The sequence below is a fragment of the Nannobrachium achirus genome (genome assembly GCF_963921795.1).
Source record: "Nannobrachium achirus genome assembly, chromosome: 9".
Classification (NCBI taxonomy): domain Eukaryota; kingdom Metazoa; phylum Chordata; class Actinopteri; order Myctophiformes; family Myctophidae; genus Nannobrachium; species Nannobrachium achirus.
This window is the reverse complement of record NC_137818.1, coordinates 36,068,652-36,092,107: the sequence shown is the minus strand read 5'-3', so window position 1 is coordinate 36,092,107 and position 23,456 is coordinate 36,068,652. Positions and strand designations below refer to the sequence as shown.

Sequence of the window (23,456 nt, the reverse complement as noted above, 5' to 3'; positions counted from 1 at the left end):
CAATATTTAGAAAATAGGTCTACAAGCTGACAGTCCTCGTCCCTTATATTCCCATAGGTTATATGGAGATCTCAGTGTTTGTCAGTCCTTGTTCATTTATGCCCATATATGGACATCTCTATATCTACTGTAACAGTCCTTGTCCCTTTATGCCCCATATGGAGATCTCTTAACTGTAAGTCCTTGTCCCTTTTATGCCCATATATGGATATTCCTGATGTCATCAGTATATGAACATATATGGGCTTTCTGATATGCCCATATATGGAGATCTCTTAACTGTAAGCCCTTGTCCCTTTTATGCCCATATATGGATATCCCTGATGTCATCCGTATATGCCCATATATGGGCTTTCTAATATGCCCATATATGGAGATCTCTGTATCTCCATATATGGGTATAAAAGGATACTTCAGGTCTGACATCAGGTTTGTTTATATTGGGTTGCTAGGTTTGACATCACAAACTCTATGGGCCATCTGACCTAGAAATCTATATTTGGGCATAGATGACTCATCGTGACCTCATCACACGTCGACCGCACGTGTGACGTGCGGTCGACCGCACGTGTGACCGACGGACGGCCGGTGGAGGTTTTCATACTAAACTGCGACCTTACGGTCGCAATTAGTAAGCAGTAGTGGTGGTGGTGGCGCTAGTAGAAGTACCTTCATGTGGGTGGAGGTATTACTAATTAGTAAGTAGCAGTAGTGGTGGTGGTGCTAGTAGAAGCACCTTCATGTGGAGGTATTACTAATTAGTAAGTAGCAGTAGTGGTGGTGGTGGCGCTAGTAGAAGTACCTTCATGTGGAGGTATTACTAATTAGTAAGTAGCAGTAGTGGTGGTGCTGCTAGTAGAAGTACCTTCATGTGGAGGTATTACTTCATCCAATATTTTGGGTTTCATTCTCTTCCAAATTTGTCTGATGATGACTCTCAGTTCTTCATTCTCCTGCTCAGGGTTTCCTATAGAACAACACAGTCACACATGAATACAATACTTAAACCACACAATAACATTATAAGCATTATATAATATACAGTATATATGTGTATATACTGTAAAGCATGTGAAGGCACAGGCAAGAAAAGTTTGAATACAAATAAAAAAGCATGATGATTGTGATAATTAAAAACCTTCTGTCTTTATCTTGAGAGCTGTGCGGACCAAAGCAAACAGAGTAGCGTTGAAGGTCACCGTTCCATCGCTGTTCAGAGGCATGTTCATAGCTACCAATCTCTGAGACAGGGAAAGAGAGAGAGGGGGGGAGGGGGAAAAGGGGAGGGGTTGCCAATTCAGAATCAAATGTCTTGTCACATCACAAGTTTATAGATGTAAAGAAGTGGGAGAAATTCGATTTTGTGCAAGCTCCATTGTTTTTGCTAATTCAGAAAAGAAAGAATCTACATGTATGTACAATGCACATAGCATATCCAGCTGGTACATTATGTACCACTTTTGAACTGGTTTTCTATCAATCCAGTATCCTTAGAGATTATACATGTATGTATATACTGAAGAGATATTCAATATACCTTATATGCTCCTATATAGTGTATACTGTATCTATATTTGTATATCTATGTTTATGTAGTCTATATCTATTTGTATCTATAATTTAATTACGTATGTATATCTATTTGTATGTCTTAATGCATATCTGTGTAAGTGTAGCAGTAGTGGCTCAGAGCTTCTGCCTGATGACCTAAAAGTCTAATATCTCCCCGGTCTATAGGGAATTCCCTTCAGTCTATCGGTTAAGATGTTGGGTTCCCACACGGGAGACCATGGTTCAAATCCTGGGCGTTACATTAGTGCTGTGACCCGAATCGAGTTTCCTGGTGGAGAGAGGTCAAATGGGGGCTGAGTGTACAGTAGCAGTAGCGTCTCAGAGCCTCTGCCTGATTACCTTAGTAAAGTCTGATATCTCCCCCATCTCCAGGGAATTCCCTTTAGTCTAGTGGTTAAGATGTTGGCTTTCCACAGGGGAGACCCGGATTCAAATCCATAAGTTACATAACTATGTAAAGTATCTACAGTATGTTTCAATAGCTATGCTAACGTATATCTATCTGTTTAAGTATGGTAATCTATCTGTGTAAGTATGGTATGTATGTATGTATGTACAGTATATATATATATATTCCAATAGCTATGTTAGTGTGTATCTATTTATTTACTGTGTATTATTGTACACATACTGTAGCATGTATGTACTTAATGTTAGTGTATAGCTATGTGTCTATGCAGTATCTATGTTCTTGTGTTATCTATGTTACATTACCTTACAAGCCACTCTATGAGGACACAGTTTTCCAAAACCCAGAGGAGGCTGGATTCTTCGGAGCAGAGCGACCACATCCAGGTGTTTTATACGACCCCTTCATTCAAACACAGCACAGTGTTACTGAAATGTTTTCATGCCGCAGGCGCAGACCCCCAAATTGATAGGTATGAGGCCGCAGACCCCCATTTGATCAGAGAAGATTTTAGTTGTTAGATTAGGTTTAGTACAGAATCCTACAACTGTCTATATAATGTAGGAGGGAGTGTTGGTTTATATTATCTTCTACCGACATCAATCAGTTTAGCATACTGTAACTATAACTAATGATGGAACTGGGGCCGGGAGGAGTCTACCAGATCACTTCATCTAGTATTTTATTTTATGTTTTACACTTCCTAATACAGACTACAACTACAGTCATAGCCATACCAACGAGAACAGGGTTTATGTACTGTATGTATAGTATCTGTATTAATCTGTTTCTTCAAACGCAGATTCTGCTACATAAAGGGTGTTAAAATTGGATTGAAAGTCTATGCATGTAAAACATTATTTTCTCATTTCTCATTGTTCACGTGAAGTGCTTTTGTACTCTGCATTTCAATTTGGTCAAATGAGGCGCAGACCGTCACCACGCACTCTAAGACAGTCACACAGGCAGCCAGTCACCACTGAACACTGCACTTCAATCACAAACAGCAAATTGCACTTGATAGTTCAAGTGTGGACAGGGAGGCCACGCCACTGCTAGATGGGACTGAATGTCTTGTTGGTATGTGGAAAGCTGTCACGATTATACATTAGTAACCATCATACACATTTCCCATCAATGCCTCATTCTTGTAACTTTTGTAAGGTTTATCATGTCATGCATCTCTAATGTGTCTATTCTCAAAGACTGCGGTTATTGAAATGTGGACTCGATGATTGGTCACAACTGTCCGTGTTACAGTGCAAACAACAACAATTATTCTTTCCATGGGGCCACATGAACTACAGAAAATATTGTGGAGGGCCGGGACAAAAGGCAGTGCTCCACACAAGATGTGCTACCCACAAACTAAACACACGGTTTTACCTCCGACTTCAGTAAATAAATACTTAGCAGTCCAATTTTTGTTGAAAACCTGGCATTCGGCGTCGACTTTTATTTTTTAGCCATTTTTGATGGGTAAGGTAAGGCAGGTCGTCTTGACTTGTGACCAGTCTGACCACCTGCTTGCTCTGTGCTGATGTACACATTGCGTCCATATGTACGTGAATAAGAAACCTCAAAATAAAACCAATGCAGCTTTAGTCCATGCATGAGGTAAAATTAGAAATTTGTTTATATATACAGGCTTCCCAGGTCTGGTCTACCCTGTATTTACTACTGTATACTAAAACACAAAGTGTTGATATGAGGATTGGAAAAACAGGACTGTCATGTTTTTAATGTCATAGTCCACCTGTCCAGCACTCCTCAGCACCATGGACAGCTCCCAGTTCATGTGGTTCAGAACTACATGAACTATTGTTGCTGTGGAAATAGCTGATCTTAAATCCCACAACAGGTTGCATTGTGAGCTTGTAGATCTGCTATTTTCACTACCTTTGTGTGACATTCTTGAATGATGAAGTAGGGCATTAATTTACAAAAAAAAAACATTTGAAAAAAACATGGAGATACAGTACAATGTTTTCAGGCCAACAGCAACAGTATTTTATACATGTTAATGAAATAGCTATGATTTAAATGAAACATCTTACTTGGCTTCTGGGTCATACTCTGACCAGATTCTCTTAAACTCATCCAGGTGATGCGGCCCCAAGATGGACCAATCGCGCGTCAGATAGTCAAAGTTGTCCATGATGACGGCCACAAACAGATTGATAATCTGAAGGACAGAACAAATAAACAACAGACTGATAACGTGAACAAACCAATGACACAACCAAACAGGAAGAGATGACACAATGACGCACTAACACTATAATACAAATAGTTTAAACAAATAGACCCTATATTATAGACCCACGGTCAACTAAGTATATAGGATTTAAAGGAGTAGTTCACCCCAAAATGATTTTTTTCCTATTGATTACTCATGCCATGGAGAGTAGAGTTCAATAATATTTTTTGTTTTTTGTCACATTCCTAAGACAAAAATTTGATTTGAGTAAATTTACCCCCATTCATTCCGGATGGTGACCCGTTTCGAAACGGGTCACCATCCGGAATGAATGGGGGTAAATTTATTGTTATCACATTTTTGTCTTAGGAATGTGACAAAAACCTAAAAATATTATTGAACTCTACTCTCCATGGCATGAGTAATCAATAGAAAAAAAGTCATTTTGGGGGTGAACTACTCCTTTAAGGGATTAATGTTGTTGTTCGAGCGCACGCGTGCGTGTGTGTGTGTGTGTGTGTGTGTGTGTGTGTGTGTGTGTGTGTGTGTGTGTGTGTGTGTGTGTGTGTGTGTCTCACCAGGAAAGCACACAGCATGAAGAAACTGATGAAATAAACAATAGCAAAGTTGCTCCCGCAGGTGAACTCCTCTCCTGGTTCGGAGTCGGCCTCTGGATCGCATCGCTTCCCAGGCAGACTGGCTAGCATGATCTCCTGCCACGCCTCCCCTGTGGCACACCTGCAATAACAACACCATAACACATCACCGCTTTCACCACTTTCTCACCAGTGATGGAAAAAGTACTCATATTTTTTACTTGAGTAAAAGTATCAATACTGCAATGTAGGAATACTCCGTTACAAGTAAAAGTCCAGAATTCAAAATGTACTTGAGTAAAAGTATGAAGGTATTGGCATCAAAATGTACTAGACTAGACTAGTATCAAAAGTAAAAGTACAAAATGTTTGAAAATAGCTGATTTACAAGCTCACAGCGCGTTGCATTGACGCGTTGTGAGCTTGTAGACCATGCATGGAGGAAGATATTTTTTTAAAAAAGAAAAAAGTGTACAGAAAGAGTTAAAATTGTGTTTTTATGTGGCCACACCCACCAGTTCATTAGGTATGCCTGGTTGTCAATTGGGTGGTGACCCAGCTGAAGCTAGCCACACCCACAGTGTTGGGTGAATGGTAAAAGGGGAGGGGTTAAGTATAGGGATGTCCCGATACCACTTTTTTGCTGACCGAGTACAAGTACGAGTACTTCATTTTGAGTACTCGCCGATGCCGAGTACCGATACGAGTACAATTAATAATACAAAATGTCTTTAAATTACGTTTATTTTTTTATTTTTTTATCAGATGTTCCTCACTTTCTGGCTGTATATAACACATTAAATTGCATTGCTTTCCCAGAACATGGCACAACTGCCACACATTTCAGTTTTTTTTTAGGTTTAGCCCATGGAAATTCCTGTACTGTGCATGATCTTCAAGATCTGCTATGCTCAAACATATTGTATTTTTACTTTTGATACTTTAAGAGAGAGAGAGAGAAAGGCGAAGTGGCGGAACACACAGGGTACTCGGGCGCTTTGTGAGCAGTATCTGACGAGTACCGATACCGCAAAATAGGCTGGTATCGGGGCGAGTACCGATACCACGAGTACCGATACCGCATCCCTAGTTAAGTATATGATGTCATTTAATCTGTGTTTTTCGACTGGGCCTTTTGACTTAGAGGCTTTCAGCTTTCAGGAAGTAAACACAATGGGGAAGACAAATCTGCACATTATAACCCCACCCAGTGGCCTATTGGAATAATGTTAACTTCATAGACACATACAAAACAAAACAAACTACAAAACTATGGCACCACCTCTTTAAATAATGGCCTAATCACAATTATTTTTGCAATAATTGTCATAATCGTTTCTATTTTCCCATGCACATCATCACAACTCGTTGCGACACATAATGAGTGCATAGGTCTATTTTCAGAAGGTTTTGACAAAGATAATTGTGAAATGGGAGGGGAGAAAAATAGGAAGATGAAGAGGGGTATAGACCTGAAGAGCAGCAGGACGGCCTGAGGAAATGTCTGGAAGTTGTTGTTCCTGTTGATCTGAGTGTAAGATTGCATCGCTACCTTCCCAAACGTCTGCAGAGAGATAAAGATGTTTTACTTTACAGAGTGTGGTTCATAGGACTAATATTGGGATATCATCATGATGCACAATTTTGTTGTCTAAATCAGTGGTTCTTAAATATCTTTGGCTTTGGTATCCCCTTTTCCTGATTTCTGGATCAGTACCCCCTTTACACGACTACAACATGTTGCTTAGGAAACTATATCTAGCATATCGTTGCTGTCAGGCAGAAACCTCATATCTCCATGTTTTACTTTTTTGTTTTTGGTAGATCAATGCCCTACTTTGCCATACCTGTCATACAAAAGTAGCAAAAATAGCAGATCTATGATCTGCAATTTATGCTAGTTTTGAATTTGAATCCCGAAAAGTATGATGAGTTATCCACTCGATGAACGATATATATCTATATATATATATATATATATATATATCAGGGTTTCCGCTAGGCATTTTTGGGGCCGGCAGGATTATATTTTACCGGCCAATCAATTAATTTATCGGCCATATTATATTGAACGTCACATACGTGTTTGCAGATGAGATACTGTATCTGCATGGTGCACCGTGCACCCAACTGATAATTACACCATTTTATGTTTGCGCTGGGCTTCCTTCCTCTTTATCACAGATGCAATTGCTATATGTTCCAACAAAATAATATCCTAACTATCTACTTATGTAGAGGTATCGCTTGCCAAAAAAAAAAGAAGTGAATAGGTTAAAGTGGGCGCGCAACTCAAGCGAACCGTTTGCGCGCCCTGCCACACAGTGGCCTACACTTTAATAAGTTAATAGTATATGATTTTGGCTTCACGTCTCATTAAACCTTTTACACACATTTGTTTTATTTTGTTAATGTTATGTTATGATGGCGCAAGGAAGGTTGACTTGCCTCTGTTGCTTTGACCACGATGGCATCACATCCATGCGATCAGAAAGGCATGTGCGTGCTTGTATAATTTCCATGATTCCACAGAGTTCGGGTCCCTTTTTTATTATCGTCTACTGGGTCCAGCTTGGTATAGATTACCTCGGAAGAACCCCAGTTCGTTCTGATTTAACACTAAACCCACGCTGATTGTTACAAGGTGCTGGAACCGTCAGCTGTGAAACGTGATGTGTGCTTCTCCGTAAGGCCGTGTGCGTGTCTAAAATAGCAGACATACAAGCTCACAGCGCGGCGCGTTTCGCCTTGTTGTGAGCTTGAAGCTCTGATATTTCCAATGCACGTAACCATGCACACAGCGCAGTGGAGATGGGATTTATGGCTCTTTGAAGTGAGCCGGATCTCTGGGATCCGTTCCTTTCAAAGAGCCGTTCAAAAGACTGGCTCATTCTAGTAGTTACTTTGTAGATTTTGATTATAATTACAAATAACTTCAACCCTATATTTATTTCGGACATATATAGGTACATATCTGCCATTTGAAAATAGCTGATCTACAAGCTCACAATGCTATCGTTCATTTCAAAGAGCCGTTCAAAAGACTCGATTCGTTCGTGAACGTCCCACCTCTACAGCGCAGCATGAAGCAGCAGCAGTGGCGGTGAGCTCCGCTGTCGTCAGACAGACTCAAAGAACATGATACAAATTTAAAATTATGATAGGTTTTAATGGTTGTAGCTTTACTACTTTAGACAAATAATTATGTGTATAATTAGATTAAATGATGAAATAGCCTAAGAGGCATTATCCCAGCCGGCCACGGTGGCCGGTGGACTTTATAATTACCGGCCAATTAAACATTTAACCGGCCAATGGCCGGTAAATACCGGCTAACGGAATCTCTGATATATATATATATATATATATATATATATATATTGAAGAATATCACATTACAAATAAGAAAAGGAGTGAAAGACTTGAAATTAGATCATCATGAGCACATTTACTCTAAAAACTGTGTCCAGTTTTTAAATGTTCCGCTTTCTCTCACGTACCCCCTGTTGTACCTCTGCATACTCTTAGGGGTACACGTACCCCCATTCGAGAACCACTGGTCTAAATGAATGATACGTTGCAAACAGTAAGAGTCTGAAACAACAGAATGTCAGTTGAAAATGTCCGATCAACAGCGATGACCATCAACATTATATAACATGATATGTAATGCACGATGATGATGATTGTTTTTTCCATATCGCCCCACCCCTATCCCATCAAGATATTTGACTGTGTGTTGACCCTACAGACTGACCTGCATGCCAATCACTGCATAGATGAAGAAGATCATGGCGATAAGCAGAGCTACGTATGGCAGGGCCTACACACACACACACACACACACACACACACAACCACGCACACGCACACGCACACGCACGCACACACACACACACACACACACACACACACACACACACACACACACACACACACACACACACACACACACACACACACACACAAACGAACATGCACGGTTAGATTCAAGCACTGACCCTGTTCCCTGGAGCAAGGCAGAAAATACATTCCTACCGGTACATCATCCTCAAGTCAACAGATCTAAAACAGTTGAAATTATAAACATTTTATGTTTATTTTAAATATACTATGCTACACTACAGTATACAGTACCACACAACGCTGTACCATACTATACCATACTATGACATCCTACTGCGCTACTGTACCTGTACCTACTGTACATAATTATTCTAATCTAAAGTACAGTATATCATAGTATCATAGCTTTATCTAAAACTGTATAGGCTGTATGTAGTAATATACATATGTGTGTGTGTGTGTGTGTGTTCTATTTCTGTAATCCAATTACATATTTATATAACCAAGATTCTCCCCTCTGACCTGCAGTGATTTGATGAAAGTCCACAGCAGCGTGCGAATGCCCTCCCCTTTGCTCAGGAGCTTGACCAGTCGCATCACTCGAAACAGCCGGAAGAAAGTAATTGACACACGAGAGCTGTCCTCCCCACTCTGACAGACAGACAGACAGACAGACAGGTTGAAACAGAGATAGAGAGGTAGACACAAACACAGGGAGAGACAGACAGAGAGAATGTATGTACTACTGTATTACTATTGTGAGAACACTACAGGATGGAAAATGAATGATTAGTGATGTTCTTAACATAACCAGCAGGTGGCAGTGTTGTACTCAATACAAAAGTACAACATCATAACCACTCTGACTCAAATCATTACGCTTCCAGTATTACTACCACTATTAGTATTAATACTGCTACTGCAATACTTACGCTGAATTCTGTCACCACTATGTCAACAACACTCCCAACAACAATCAGAGCATCAAAAGAGTTCCAGGCATCAATGAAGTAATGCTGAAGAAAGGCAGAAAGACAGCCAGTATTATAGCACACACCATCAACAGACTGCAATGCATTATTATAGTAGCCTACTACAGTGCATACAGGAACAGTATTTTTGTAAATTAGGCTCAAGTGGTTAGTTCCTAATGTACCTTTTCCCTTTCCAGAGATGTAGTACAATATTTAGCATTTGAATTGGCATGTGAAAGTGAAAGTATCAGTGTCTCACCCTGAGTCTAAGAGCCAGCAGTTTGAGTATCATCTCGGCAGTAAACAGACCAGTAAACACCATGTTCAGTATATCCATGATGTGACTGAACTCCTTCGACTGCTCGTAGTGCTGAAACACACACACAAGTAACTAAAGCTGTCAAATAATTGTAGTGGAGTAACAAGTACAATATTTGCCTCTGAGATGTAATTGTACTTTAGTATGCTAGAGCAGTGGTTCTCAATGTTTTTTCCTGCAGTGACTACAGCAAAATGTACATCAAAAGTCCAGTTCCAATACCAATACGTTCAAAATAAAACAGCATAATGGCAATTAAACATTGCTTTCTATTCAATATTCAACAGTTACTACTAGTCAAGTAATTGGTGTCATTTGGTTTAGAAATGTACAGATGAGCAGGTTCACACAATCTCTGTCAATGTTTTATCATTAACCATAACAGTAAAATACATATTCCCATTTTCTAGTTTTTCTCACGTACCCCTTGCAGTACCCCCACATACCCCTAGGGGTACAAGTACCCCCATTTGAGAAACACTGGGCTAGAAGTTTGTGTAAATCTATTTAGTCACTTTACACCACTGCACGCACGCACAAAGACACACACACACACACACACACACACACACACACACACACAGACACGCACGCACGCACGCACGCACGCACTCCTACCTGTACAGCCAGTGTGACTGTGTTGAGTAGAATGAGGACAAACATGATGTATTCAAAGCCAGTGGAGTTGATGATGGACCAGAACTTATACTGGATTGGATTCTTTGGGATGTACAACTTCAACGGCTGAGCCTTCAGCGCAAACTCTACACACTGACGCTATAGAGACACACAGACAGACAAACAGACAGACAGACAGACAGACATATGTTCATATTAACAGCAGTTTACTCAACTCATCATGTTTCGTATAGTGTTGTTTTAAATCTACTTTATTATAACCAGGTAATATTCACAGCATGATAAGTGATTAAAAATAAATTTATTTTGTAAACCTCTAAAGCAGGGGTCTTCAACAGGGGGTCCGGGACACCTAGGGGGTCCTAAGAGTTACTACAGGGGGTCCTCCAAATCGTTGTTAAGATAGAAACTTTATTTCTCAGTTTTTATATCAATCACTTGAAACCTATAGTGTCCATATTCTGAGAACTTTAGCCAAAAATAGCAGAGAATTTGGGTGGAAGTGCCTCCTTTGCTCACAAAAAGCTAATTTCTCTGAAGGGGATGCTAGTGGGGACTAGTGCAGGTCTCAGTAAACTGGTCACTGGCATAATATTTTGGTAGTGTCAGTAGTAAAGCCTTTCCAGGCAGAGTTCTATAAAGAACTCAACAGTGTACTTAACACTGAACTGCCTGTTGCAATTCTCCATATTTGCAGAACATTCCAAGGCAAGGCGACCAGATGAATTTGAATATCTGCTAGTAGGATAATCTTCACATGGCTGCCTAGCCTGGCCCCCACTATGCAGGAGTGGATAGATATAGTTATGGGAAGGATTACCTTCTCTCTCCTTCAGAAACACTTCAGAAAGAGTTTATTCGATTCTGATCTAATTGGGTCAAATCTGTAGGGCCTTACAGCCAGATTATGTACTGGAATGAAAATGAATACATTACTCTCTCAGGTCTACTTGTGGCTCATATATCATTATTTTATGTACACTTTTATCTCTCCCAATTTAAGTTTTCAAATGCAAAATCTGGAGACTACACAGAAAATCACAACAATAATACTGCTTTCCCCCCCAAAAAAAGAATTAAAGCAAAGGGAGATACAGTATTTGCATTATAGTTGACACAAACACCTCAATTCGACCGTGGAATAAATAAAAATAGTCACCACTCTTGTTATATTTTGACATTAATGTCAGAAACATGAAATCAGTCAAGCATAGTTTTTTCAAGCATAGATAATATATTCCTTGTTTTTCAATGAGACGGCAATGGAAAGCTCTGCCTCCACCAGCGTTCAATACTACTACACAATAACCTTTTTCTCAACCTCTGCCTTCACACTGTAGTAGCGGAACAAACAGGATGTGTTTTTTTTTTGGAAGCAGCATGAGAGGATTATCACATTAGTAGAAAACCAAAACTACTCCCTGATCACCCAGGCGATTAACACTGTAATTAACATGAACATCCATTAGCTCATGACTCTTACACACATACACACACATGCATGCATGCACACATGCGCGCACACACACACACAAACATGCGCGCAAAACTTGCACACGCACCATCACTCCATTTCCATATTTCATCTTTTTATGGTTTCCATAAATGAAATGATTTGCACACAGCATGACAGTGTGTTCAGCTACACAGCAGACAGTGTGTACAATAGCGACTTTAAGCTTTGACGGCTATGACAGACGGCAACGGTAACCGGAAATGGATCAGTGCTCGATATATAAACCTGATGGCGTCGCAGTGCATAATAAGGCATGATTTCCAAAGAAAAGAAAGTCCAAGGCACAAGTGTTGAATTCCATTTGGCATAATAAAGTGTCCAAGGTGCCAGAAAATAATGCTTATCGAGCCCTACCCCTGGCTCAGTAAAAGGGGTGGGAACCTGTCGCCAACGGCTGTTTGCTTAACGATTTTGACTGCTACGGCGATTGTGGCTACAATGTACATAGGCGGTTCCTTTTTCCATTTCCTGAAGAGCAACACACATAACATACACACAGGTACCTGGTTTTTGTCCAGTTCACAGTTCTTGTACTCCTGCTCTCCCTGCTCTCTGAAGGTGATGATGACGAAACCAACAAAGATGTTCATCATGAAGAAAGCGATGATAATGATGTAGACGATGAAGAATATGGATATCTCGACGCGGTAGTTGTAGATCGGACCTGAGTTTTCCGCATTAGCATCAATGGCCTTATAGAGAAGCCTGGAATGAATATGATATAATTATATATCTTTAGATATGATACAAAATAGAAATTCATAATAAACAAAATGATACAAAATAGAAATTCATAATAAACAAATTACACAGCACACTGGAAAGTATATAATATTTAAATTCATAATATAATAAAATATAGATTCATATAATAGATAACAAAAGTTCAAGCAGGCTTGAAATAATACAACACAACACATAATAAAACAAGTTTGATCCTGGAATTGATTCACTGAGTGCGTTTTACCGTGATAACATTCATGATATCAGTGTGTATTCAGCACAAACACTGACTAAATCCCAACTGCTGGCATAGTGGCATACTGTAGGCTAGTATCCAAATCAATCAGCAGAAGTGTGTTAGCCCATACCATCCATTAAAAACATTTTCATTGAAAGATAGTTGTGTCTTTATTTTGAGAAGGGACGGGGTGACAGGCCACAGACGATTGATGTCACTCTGCTTTGCCTCGTGTCTAACAACATCCACCTAGCCCTGACGATATTCCTGATGTACCAGGAGTTATCCTTCAAAACCACTTTAAACATGATGTGGAATCTCACTATTTGACCGCCGTTCATGTGAGCATTTCCACAGGGCGAGCCAGCACTCTGACAACAGAGTTCAGCACCTCGGACAGCTCCGGCTCCTCGGACAGCTCATGAGTGCCAATCTCTGCTCTCAATCAGCTTGATATGATGACACCTGCGCTCTGACTAACCGGCTGGAGACAAATGAGGTGAGTTGGTTCTGAATCTGATCAAGCCTTATATGAATTGTGCTGCCAACTGTTCCTCAGTAGTGACTGGCTCTCCTTGGTGGAAGGACCTGCCCAGGCGGTAAGCAATATAGTCCTACTCCTCTTTAAAGGACAACTTTGTTTTTTTACAACAAGGGTTCATATTTTAGATATATCTGTAATTAGAGAAGAGTGTTAAAATGTTTTCATTTACTGCTTTTCTATTGTTTTAGCGATTTTAGTATTTTGATTTCAGTGGTTGGGAGCATGCATACAAGTGGCTAAATATGTCTTTTTAGACACAATAAGCCGGAAATGTCTTTGTTGCTATTTACACAAGCCCATATAAGTCACATCCGTCCATGAAAGATTGTGGTGCATCTTGGGAATCCAAATCAAAATTGTTTAATCACTAAAATGATAGACAGAAGTGAATGAAAACATTTTAACACTCTTCTTTTCTTTTCTCTAATGACTATCTAAAATATGAAACCTTCTTGTAAAAAAACAAAGTTGTCCTTTAACATGTTAGTGGTATAATGCAGATATAAACCAGATTTCTATTTTAGGACCTCCTCTGTCTGCTTCGGTTTTGTGTTTACATAGACATAGACATGGGAAGAATTTATGGTGTGTGTGCATCTTTGTGTGTGTGCAGTCTGTGCACTTACGCTGGCCAGCCTTCAAAGGTTGACACGGTGAACAGAGCCATCATTCCACTCAGAACATTGTCAAAGTTGAAGTCGCTGTTGTGCCAAATCCTCTCTCTTACCATTGGATGAGTCACATCTCCGTCCTTATAAATCACAAAGGTACCCCTACAAAACACACGCACGCACGCACGCACACACACACACACACACACACACACACACACACACACACACACACACACATAGACGTCAGACAGACAGACAGACACAGACATATTGGAGTCATGCTGGGACATCCACAGCAGTTGAAACAGGCAGACATTACAGAAACATACTTGCACTGGTCAGGAGTGTGCTTAGCCTCGTCTGTACAACGGTAGAATTTACCCTGAAAATACACCAAACGTATGAGACGTGTCAGAACACATTTTAAACATGATATTTCAAACCCATACAGTACATACAAGACATGTTACAATACACATAGCATTTCAAATGTTCATCTTTACTGTCTCTGAAGCAATGAAAAGTGTCATTGTCATTCAGAACAAACTATGTCTATAAGCATCAAAGCCTGTACAGCATGTCCATGCTGCAGCACTACAAACACTCGCTTTATTTTTCACTCAGTTAGTCACTCAGTTAGCCTGGTTTAGACCCTGAATTGCTAGCCACACCCCTTTAAAATGTTGTTTTGGCGATTCAGGGAGTCTGGTGTTGCTCTCACTGAAGAGGTTTTCCTCGTTTGGAAATCCGTACGGCGAATCAGCGTTGTGAATCAGCGTCTTGTGATCAGCGTGGGTGGGGTTTTCTCAGAACTCATGTGCAATTCGCCGTCGCCGGACAGGACCGCACACATCACGTTGCGGTAAAATGCGGTAAAATGCGATCGTATCGATCACGCTATGAAACATCAGTAGCAGACATGTTATGTTGTGTTTGATTACTGATTTGTTGTGCTCCTATTCCTGCTGTTTCTTTGGTTAGCAAGTAGCACTAGCAAGCAACAGGCTAGCCACTAGCCAGCCACACATAACAACACTACGTCATCTGCTTTGCTACTGTTGTGTTGGTCAGACGGTGAACCAATCGCAGAAGACTGCCTCTTTGGCAACGCCCATCCCAGAAACAGCTCTGGAGGGAAGCACTTTCAGACTGAATAATGGAGTGAAATGAAATGTCAATTCAGGCTGAGTGTCAGGCTATCACTCAGTCACTTACTCACCTTAAACAGTTGAACTCCAATACAGGCGAACATGAACTGTAGCAGCGTGGTGACAATCATGATGTTACCTATCGTTTTGATGGCAACAAATACACACTGGACGACATGCTGCAACACAAAGATACACAGTGGTTACTCATACACGCATGCACCCACACACACACACAGACACACACGCACACGCACACGTGCACGCACACACACACACACACACACACACACACACACACACACACACACACACACACACACACACACACACACACACACACACACACACACACACACACACACACACACACGTTAGATTACCTTGAGTCCTTTAGCTCTGTTGATGGCTCTGAGAGGCCTGAGGACTCGGAGAACTCGTAGAATCTTTACTACTGAGATAGCACTGGAACTACAGAGAGAAAGAGAGAGAGAGAATGTTAAACAAACTGTGAGTTGCAAATGGTCACAGAATACATTTGGGGATCAGATGTCGTTTTTAATTTTTAATTTTTTTCCAGATTTTGGTAGGTTGTTAAAAAAACTATAATATTTAGTTGCTCAGTTAAATAACGTAATAAATAACTAAATACATAATAATGTATCTTTCTAAAAAGGCGTGATAAGCAAGCAGTCGGTGAGCTGCTTCTCAAGAAACATTCCAGATTAAGAGCAAGAAGATCAATCTACAAACAGACCTTAACATTACATTGGCACTGCTTGTGCCCCACAAACATCCTCCCAAACCTCCACAGAGAAACGTAAAGCAGGGAAGAATGATAAGCCAGTCTGCCATTTAGGATTGTGGCAGACATGACATTTTTGCTGTCAATCGATTGTCACCTAGGTAATCTAATTGATCGGCATAAACGTCTCGTCTGGAAAAGGCAGCATGAGAATAATGATATCACACACTCCGTGCGCACTTGTTTTGATCACACTGTGCCATTGTAACGAGACACTGACTCCAACACAGAGAGGGGATGGAATTGTCTGAGTAAACAAACGTACAGTACGTCGGCCTCTGTGGACATATAAGGGCCGACATGGTAGCATATGTTTCTTGATGATGGAAGTATTTGATTGTATATGTAGATACTTCCATTGACATGCAAGTTATTGATTACCGGTATATTCACCATTTGTTAAAAGGACACTTTTTTCTACCTTACGCTGATTATCAGATGGTATCAGTTCAGAAACATTTGCACATTATGTGAAACCTGACCTCTGCATTTACTCCTAACTATTAGGAGCAGTGGGTGCTATTAAGGTTGGCTGAGGAACACTTCAAAACATAGACTGGACGAGGTCGGGGATAAACCGGGGGCCTTCCAATTCCCAGATGGCCTCTCCATGTGTGTGTGTGTGTGTGTGTGTGTGTGTGTGTGTGTGTGTGTGTGTGTGTGTGTGTGTGTGTGTGTGTGTGTGTGTGTGTGTGTGTGTGAGATATGGCCAATATTTTGTAGGGGTCCCCAGCCAAACATTTGAGAATGACTGCAATAGATGAACTAACACATTCAACATAAAATCATCTATTCTAATTATCGTACTGTCTCACTGTGTGTGCTGCGTGTGTGCGTGCGTGCGTGTGTGTGTTACTGACTGCAGAAAGAAGGACACCAGTGAGACGGAGACGACCAGTAGATCCAGCAGGTTGAACCAGTTTCTGCAGAAGGATCCTTGATGGAGGAACGCTCCATGGACCGTCATCTACATGATCAGTACACAACTCATCAATCATCATTTATTCAGTCTACATGATCAATACATCAGTCAACCACATACTGTGCAATCAATTAATCGGTTAATCTGTTAGTACCTTCAACAGAATCTCCACAGTGAAGATGGAGGTGAAGGCATAGTCCGCATATCCCAGGATCTAACTCACACACACACACACACACACACACACACACACACACACACACACACACACACACACACACACACACACACACACACACACACACACACACACGTGCACAGAGCATAGTTTAAACACAAGGTTTTCAGACATGATCCGTTCAGACAGCATAATGTTTAGGGTAGCAGAGGCAGAATCCGTACAGTACGCAACATACTGTACATCTCTGACCTAAAACCTTTCTGAAGTGAACATTCATCTGGAAATAACACATGATGCACATCTGCAATGTGTCATCACACACTGAATTAACCACTTAAACACCAGCATCCACATTCTGGGGTTAAGCGATTCATTTGTGAGCTTGCAGATCGTGTAGAGTGAAAACAGAAAAGACACTAGTATAGAGCTCTGAGGGACTCCGGTCAAACAAGTATGGGGTTTAAGTGGTTAAGATGCTGCAGCGTTTCCACCAGCACAGTCTTCGGGCTTGGAAATGCCTGTCCAATACATTTATTTCAAGCAAACAGGTCAACACTTGCTAAATGAGGCTGGCAGTGTTATGCGTGCATGCATGTGTGTGTGCCTGCGTGTTTGAGTGTGTTTGTTGTGATTGTATGTTCGAAGACAAGTCCTTAGTCAGCTGTTGCTAATTGACATGTCTAGCATGAAGACAGCTGCCCCCACTCATCAGCGTGTGTGTGTGTGTGTGTGTGTGTGTGTGTGTGTGTGTGTGTGTGTGTGTGTGTGTGTGTGTGTGTGTGTGTGTGTGTGTGTGTGTGTGTGTGTGTGTGTGTGTGTGTGTGTGTGTGTGTGGCAGATGTGAGAGGACAGCTAGAAGTCACAATACAATAAACAGATACTAGGAGAGGAGAGGTTACATGTTGTATCGTATTGTGTTAAGTTGTTATGCTGTGTTGTATGGCATCTGACTCACATTGTTGCGGAAGGAATGCGCTCTGATTGGATCCTCTGCAGCCAATGAGCAGCTGCTGAGGATGATGAAGACGAGGATGAGGTTAGTGAAGATGTGATGGTGGATCAGAATATGGCATCCAACACGGATCCTGGAAAAACAGACAGGTATAGAGACAAACACAGGCACAGAGAGACAATTAGAGATTCAAGCTTATTCAGCTCTGATGTGTTGTTCAGGTTCATTCGGACCAGGAATATAAGATATAGTGTTTGTTCGTATAAGGCACAGAACAGAAGGCAATGTACAGTACAAGTGTTAAAAGTAGAGTCTCATTAGATGGCACAGGCTCTATAGATTTTATACTTGAGTTACTTGTACTTGTAGTTACTTACGGGTTGGTGTTGCTAAGGCAGAAGAAAGCACTGCCTTCTGGTATTGGAAGAACCTTCTCTTTAGGAGGAGCAAGATCTGCTATGTTCAACTTCTCTTCTCCTAAAGCAGGAAGAGAAGAGAAGAGAAGAGAAGAGAAGAGAAGAGAAGAGAAGAGAAGAGAAGAGAAGAGAAGAGAAGAGAAGAGAAGAGAAGAGAAGAGCGACAATGTTGAAATTGATGTATTGATGTGAGCATGCATGTGTGACAATTAACAGAATAATGAACTGTATAAAGCTCTATATTTGAAGGGGTCTTTGATTGAATGTTAATGAGTGGTTGTGTGATTTGACAGCGTGGGTGGTGATTGCTAGTTTCTTGGTGAGTCACCATGAATCACTGTCTGCTGTCTATCTCTGTGTCATAACATGCACACACACACACACACACACACGCACGTACGCGCGCACGCACGTACGTACGTACGCACACACACACACACACACGCACACGCACACGCACACGCACACGCACACGCACACGCACACACACACACACACACACACACACACACACACACACAGAGAGAGGTTCTGCTCTGGCACCCAAGGAGTGTGTGCACAGTTTCGCTGCTATCGTGTCAATGGTGCCAGAGATTATCTGTCCACAGATGGAAGGACACGCACACACACACGGACAGACAGACAGACGGGCAGGGTGCAAAACATAGTTTCAGCCAATGCCTTTCGGCCTGGCGGAGACAATAAAGATGGCTCAGAAGACTGTATCAGTATTCGTATTTAGTGTTGAGCATAAAGGAATAAAAGCTGTTCATTTGGTGACAGGACACAGAATGTTAACTGTTATTATTGTTAACACATTAAAACGGTTTATTTATACAGTAACTCACATCTGACCCATCATCATTGTACTCAATGTGAAACAATGCAAATTCACCTTCATCACCCACATGGACCTCCTCTTCTTCATACTCTGTATCTCCATCAACATCAATCTCAACCTGCGATAGGAGAGGAGACATGAGATATGGCTCATATTATAATCATACAACTAAGGCAGTGGTTCTCAACCTTTTCAGGCCACGACCCTCGAAATAATCGTATTGTAACTGGGGAGTCCACCCTGACAAGCACTAAGAGTTGAGGAATTACATTTTGTACAACACGATAGGGTTTGTATGGACAATGGCACTGAAAACAGACATTAATTTGTTTTTTATATGAGTTGTCTTGCCTGCGCATAAGAAGCTGCACTCTTCAATGCTCCTTTGAGGATCGATTAATTTATAATGTGTCATATATTGTTGATTTGTGATACTGCTGTATCACAAATCAGCCCTAATAGGCCGTCATACTGGTCTGTTTTGAACTAATGCTGGTATGGAGACCATGACACCTCATCTATCAGTCACATTGTAACCACAATATTCATATTCTTGGTGTGTTTACCTTTACTTCTCCATCTACTCCTTCTGCACCTTCTTGCTCTGCTCCTTTTTGCTCTCTGACAGAAACAGAAGTGGTCACATCCATTTATAACAATAGAAAATACTATATTTATTTCCCCATCACCTGTCATCCACTATCCCCCTTACTTTTCATTCCCCCCCCCCCCCCTCTCCAACTCCTCCTCCTCCATCACTCACTCTTTCTTCTTGTCGTCTCCGTCTCCTCCGGCCAGGTTGTCCACAGCGATAGCCAAGAAGACATTCAGCAGAATGTCTGACATGAACATAAGGAATCAAATAGACAGGAGTCTCACATCACAGGCACTCATTTGTAATTAGGATTTAGGGCCATCATATAAAATGGACATTAATGGACAGTGCAATATATATTTATCATAAAATTCATCTTGATTCCCTCTTTTGGACTCTCCGAGGTCTTTCCGTAGATCATTATTACAGATAAATTGATAATTACACCAAGGAGCCGACTTGGAGTATGTACACAGAGCTGCTTATACTTCTTGATTCTTGACACACATTATTTTAGATTGTATTAGATTTATAACAGGTAAGTCAGTATGTCATCATATAAAATGGATTTAATGGACAGTGCATAGAAGCTATAGACTTTATAATCTCAGAAATTGTGCTTTATGATATCACAAATTTGTGATTTTATGATGTAGCATGCAAATACTGTATATTGATACATGTTGCAGATATATTGGCCGCATTTTGCTTGACAGTCAGACAGAGACATGTTTGGTGAATTCATAGATAGACGTGTACTGAAGGATACAGTTACCACAGATGAACAGGATGACAAAGTAAACACAGACGATCATTCCTGGAAACACAGGACCTCCATACGCATGGATACCGTCGTACATCACCACGTTCCAATCTTCACCTGTTAATATCTAGGACAACCAATCAATGTATTACTGATTACTGAACACCGTATCACCACATTACAATCTTGACATGTTAATATGAGCAGCACCAATGAGTATTAATGATCCCATCACACATCACCAATACCTGGAACAAACACTCAATGATATTGTTCCCATCACCAATATCTGGAATACAGTATCAGCGTGTGCCCACTAGCCAGTATCAGGTGTGTGTATGTATGAACTGTATGTGTGTCACATAGCAGCCTCTTACAGACTAATTGTCTCTATGTTCAACAGTACACATTCATATTGAAATGTATTAGGCTATATGTTGCACAGATGGTCACACAGAAGGTGAACATTCTATTGTGACTGGAATCTGTTCTAATGTATCTTTGTGGTAACCGGCAAAGTCGCCGGAAAGAAACTCGCAGAGATTTTTATTCTTGTATTTGTTTTACTGAGAATAAGGTTAGAAATAACTTTAGGATTACACATATCTTTCTGAGGTTAAGATTAGGAATAGGGTTAGGTTTAACCGTTTAGGCATAGTACACAGTTATATATACAGAGTTATATAAGGATATTAAGGATCTCAATGGAAAATAACAAAGCCTTACCCGAATTTCTTTTAGGTTGACATTGTATACTGTAAGTGAACTGTACTGTAATGAAACTGTACTTTTTCCTATCTAAAACTTCTAATAAATACCTCAATCAATCAATCAAAAGGCATAAACCATCAGCCCAGGCGAGTTTCTTTCCGGCGACTCTTCTGGTATTCATTTTTGTTTATCTGCACAGGAAGATGTGGGGAAGCGGCCTGTTGAAGCCTAGCTGTGTATTGGTGCCTGAAGATCTGATTGAGGGGTGCCTGTTAATCCAGTTAGCTGATTGATTAGAACATGGGAGTATCTTGTGTGAACTGCTATTGTACTGTGGTTGATTAGCAACCAAACGGTGGAGTCTGAAGAGAACATCAGGGAAACAGCTCAGCAGGAGTGGAGGCTGCCATGACATTCATTTACGTTGTTTGACTTTTGAGTTGTATTTTCTTCAGTTGTAACTTTAAAAAAATGCGCGTGTGTGTGTGTGTGTGTGTGTGAGACCTGGAAGCAGGTTAGCAGCGCCTGTGGGAATGCGTCGAACGTGCTGCGTTTGGTCTGAGTCTCGTCAAAGTTGAACTTCCCTCCAAACAGCTGCATTCCCAGCAGGGCGAAGATGATGAGGAAGAGGAAGAGCAGCAGCAGCAGGGAGGCGATGGACTTCATGGAGTTGAGCAGAGACGCCACCAGATTGGACAGCGCCGTCCAATGACTGGACACACACACACACACAGACAGACAGACAGACAGACAGACAGACAGACAGACAGACAGACAGACAGACAGACAGACAGACAGATACATAGATGGATGGATGTTGGGAAGTAACTTAGTACATTTACTCAAGTATTGTATTAAGAACAATTTATTTGGTACTTTACTGCAACTCTACTACATCTTCGGGACAAGTATTGTACTTTTTATTCCACAGTTTTAGCTATAGTTACCAGTTACTTTTTACATTTGCATTATTAATACAATAACAATTTATTTGGTACTTTATTAAACAGCCGATCTTCAAGCTCACAATGCGTCGCGAACTGCGAGTGAGTTATTTTCGAAAACACATTTAAAAAATAATTGAGCACTTTTACTTTGGTACTGCATATTTTGATGCCAATACTTTTTACTTTCACTCAAGTCCTGCATTTTGAATGCAGGACATGTACTTTTACTTTACAGAGTATTTTTATATTATGGTACTGCTACTTGCTACTTTTATTAAAGTAAAAGAAGGTACTTCTCGCAAATATCATTATCATCATTATCAATATCAGTATTATCATCATCTATGAACTACTACTGCTACACACACACACACACACACACACACACACACACACACACACACACACACACACACACACACACACACACACACACACACACACACACACACACCCTGTGAACTCACCGCGTGACTTTGAATATTCGCAGCAGTCTGACGCAGCGCAGAACAGAGATTCCCAGTGGAGGCATGACTTCTATTTCTACCAGCACAGTTTCCAGGATTCCACCGCACACCACGAAACAGTCAAAGCGGTTAAAGAATGCCACGAAGTAGTGACCCAAACCCAGGCTGTACATCTTCAATAACATCTCCACTGTAAACAGAGACAGCAGGACCTTGTTGGCTATGTCTGGATGGAGAGAAAGACAGAGAGAGAGAGAGAGATAGATGTAAGCTGGATGTCAACACCATCAGGTTGTCAAACTCTGTGTGTGTGTGTGTGTGTGTGTGTGTGTGTGTGTGTGTGTGTGTGTGTGTGTGCGTGTGCGTGTGCGTGTGTGTGTGTGTGTACCCTGGACTTCCGTAAGCCATCCAGGCTGGTTGTAGTGTTCGGAGGCAGAGAGAGACGTGTTCAAGAAGACGAGTAGGAGAACCAGCCAATAAAATGTCACAGATTTAACAGCCGTACGACAGTTCCTCCT

At 41.0% G+C, this 23,456-nt stretch overlaps 1 protein-coding gene across 1 annotated transcript in view; it reads right to left on the bottom strand.

The window, feature by feature from the left end:
* The window catches only part of LOC308290810 (voltage-dependent L-type calcium channel subunit alpha-1D-like), a gene marked incomplete at its 3' end in the record, with an annotated part of 44,755 nt that overhangs the window by 9,992 nt on the left and 11,307 nt on the right, over nt 1-23,456 (bottom strand). The window contains 27 exon segments of the mRNA XM_080732721.1: nt 866-967; nt 1,139-1,241; nt 2,287-2,383; nt 4,039-4,166; nt 4,760-4,919; nt 6,250-6,341; nt 8,535-8,600; nt 9,146-9,274; nt 9,556-9,639; nt 9,857-9,967; nt 10,535-10,693; nt 12,575-12,776; nt 14,203-14,349; nt 14,520-14,572; nt 15,410-15,517; nt 15,722-15,809; nt 17,004-17,110; nt 17,220-17,279; nt 18,202-18,331; nt 18,576-18,675; nt 19,510-19,573; nt 20,022-20,076; nt 20,219-20,294; nt 20,820-20,940; nt 22,029-22,236; nt 22,939-23,164; nt 23,327-23,456. The exon segment at nt 23,327-23,456 is cut by the window's right edge and continues 31 nt beyond it. Coding sequence (XP_080588847.1) covers nt 866-967; nt 1,139-1,241; nt 2,287-2,383; nt 4,039-4,166; nt 4,760-4,919; nt 6,250-6,341; nt 8,535-8,600; nt 9,146-9,274; nt 9,556-9,639; nt 9,857-9,967; nt 10,535-10,693; nt 12,575-12,776; nt 14,203-14,349; nt 14,520-14,572; nt 15,410-15,517; nt 15,722-15,809; nt 17,004-17,110; nt 17,220-17,279; nt 18,202-18,331; nt 18,576-18,675; nt 19,510-19,573; nt 20,022-20,076; nt 20,219-20,294; nt 20,820-20,940; nt 22,029-22,236; nt 22,939-23,164; nt 23,327-23,456 — 3,106 coding nt within the window.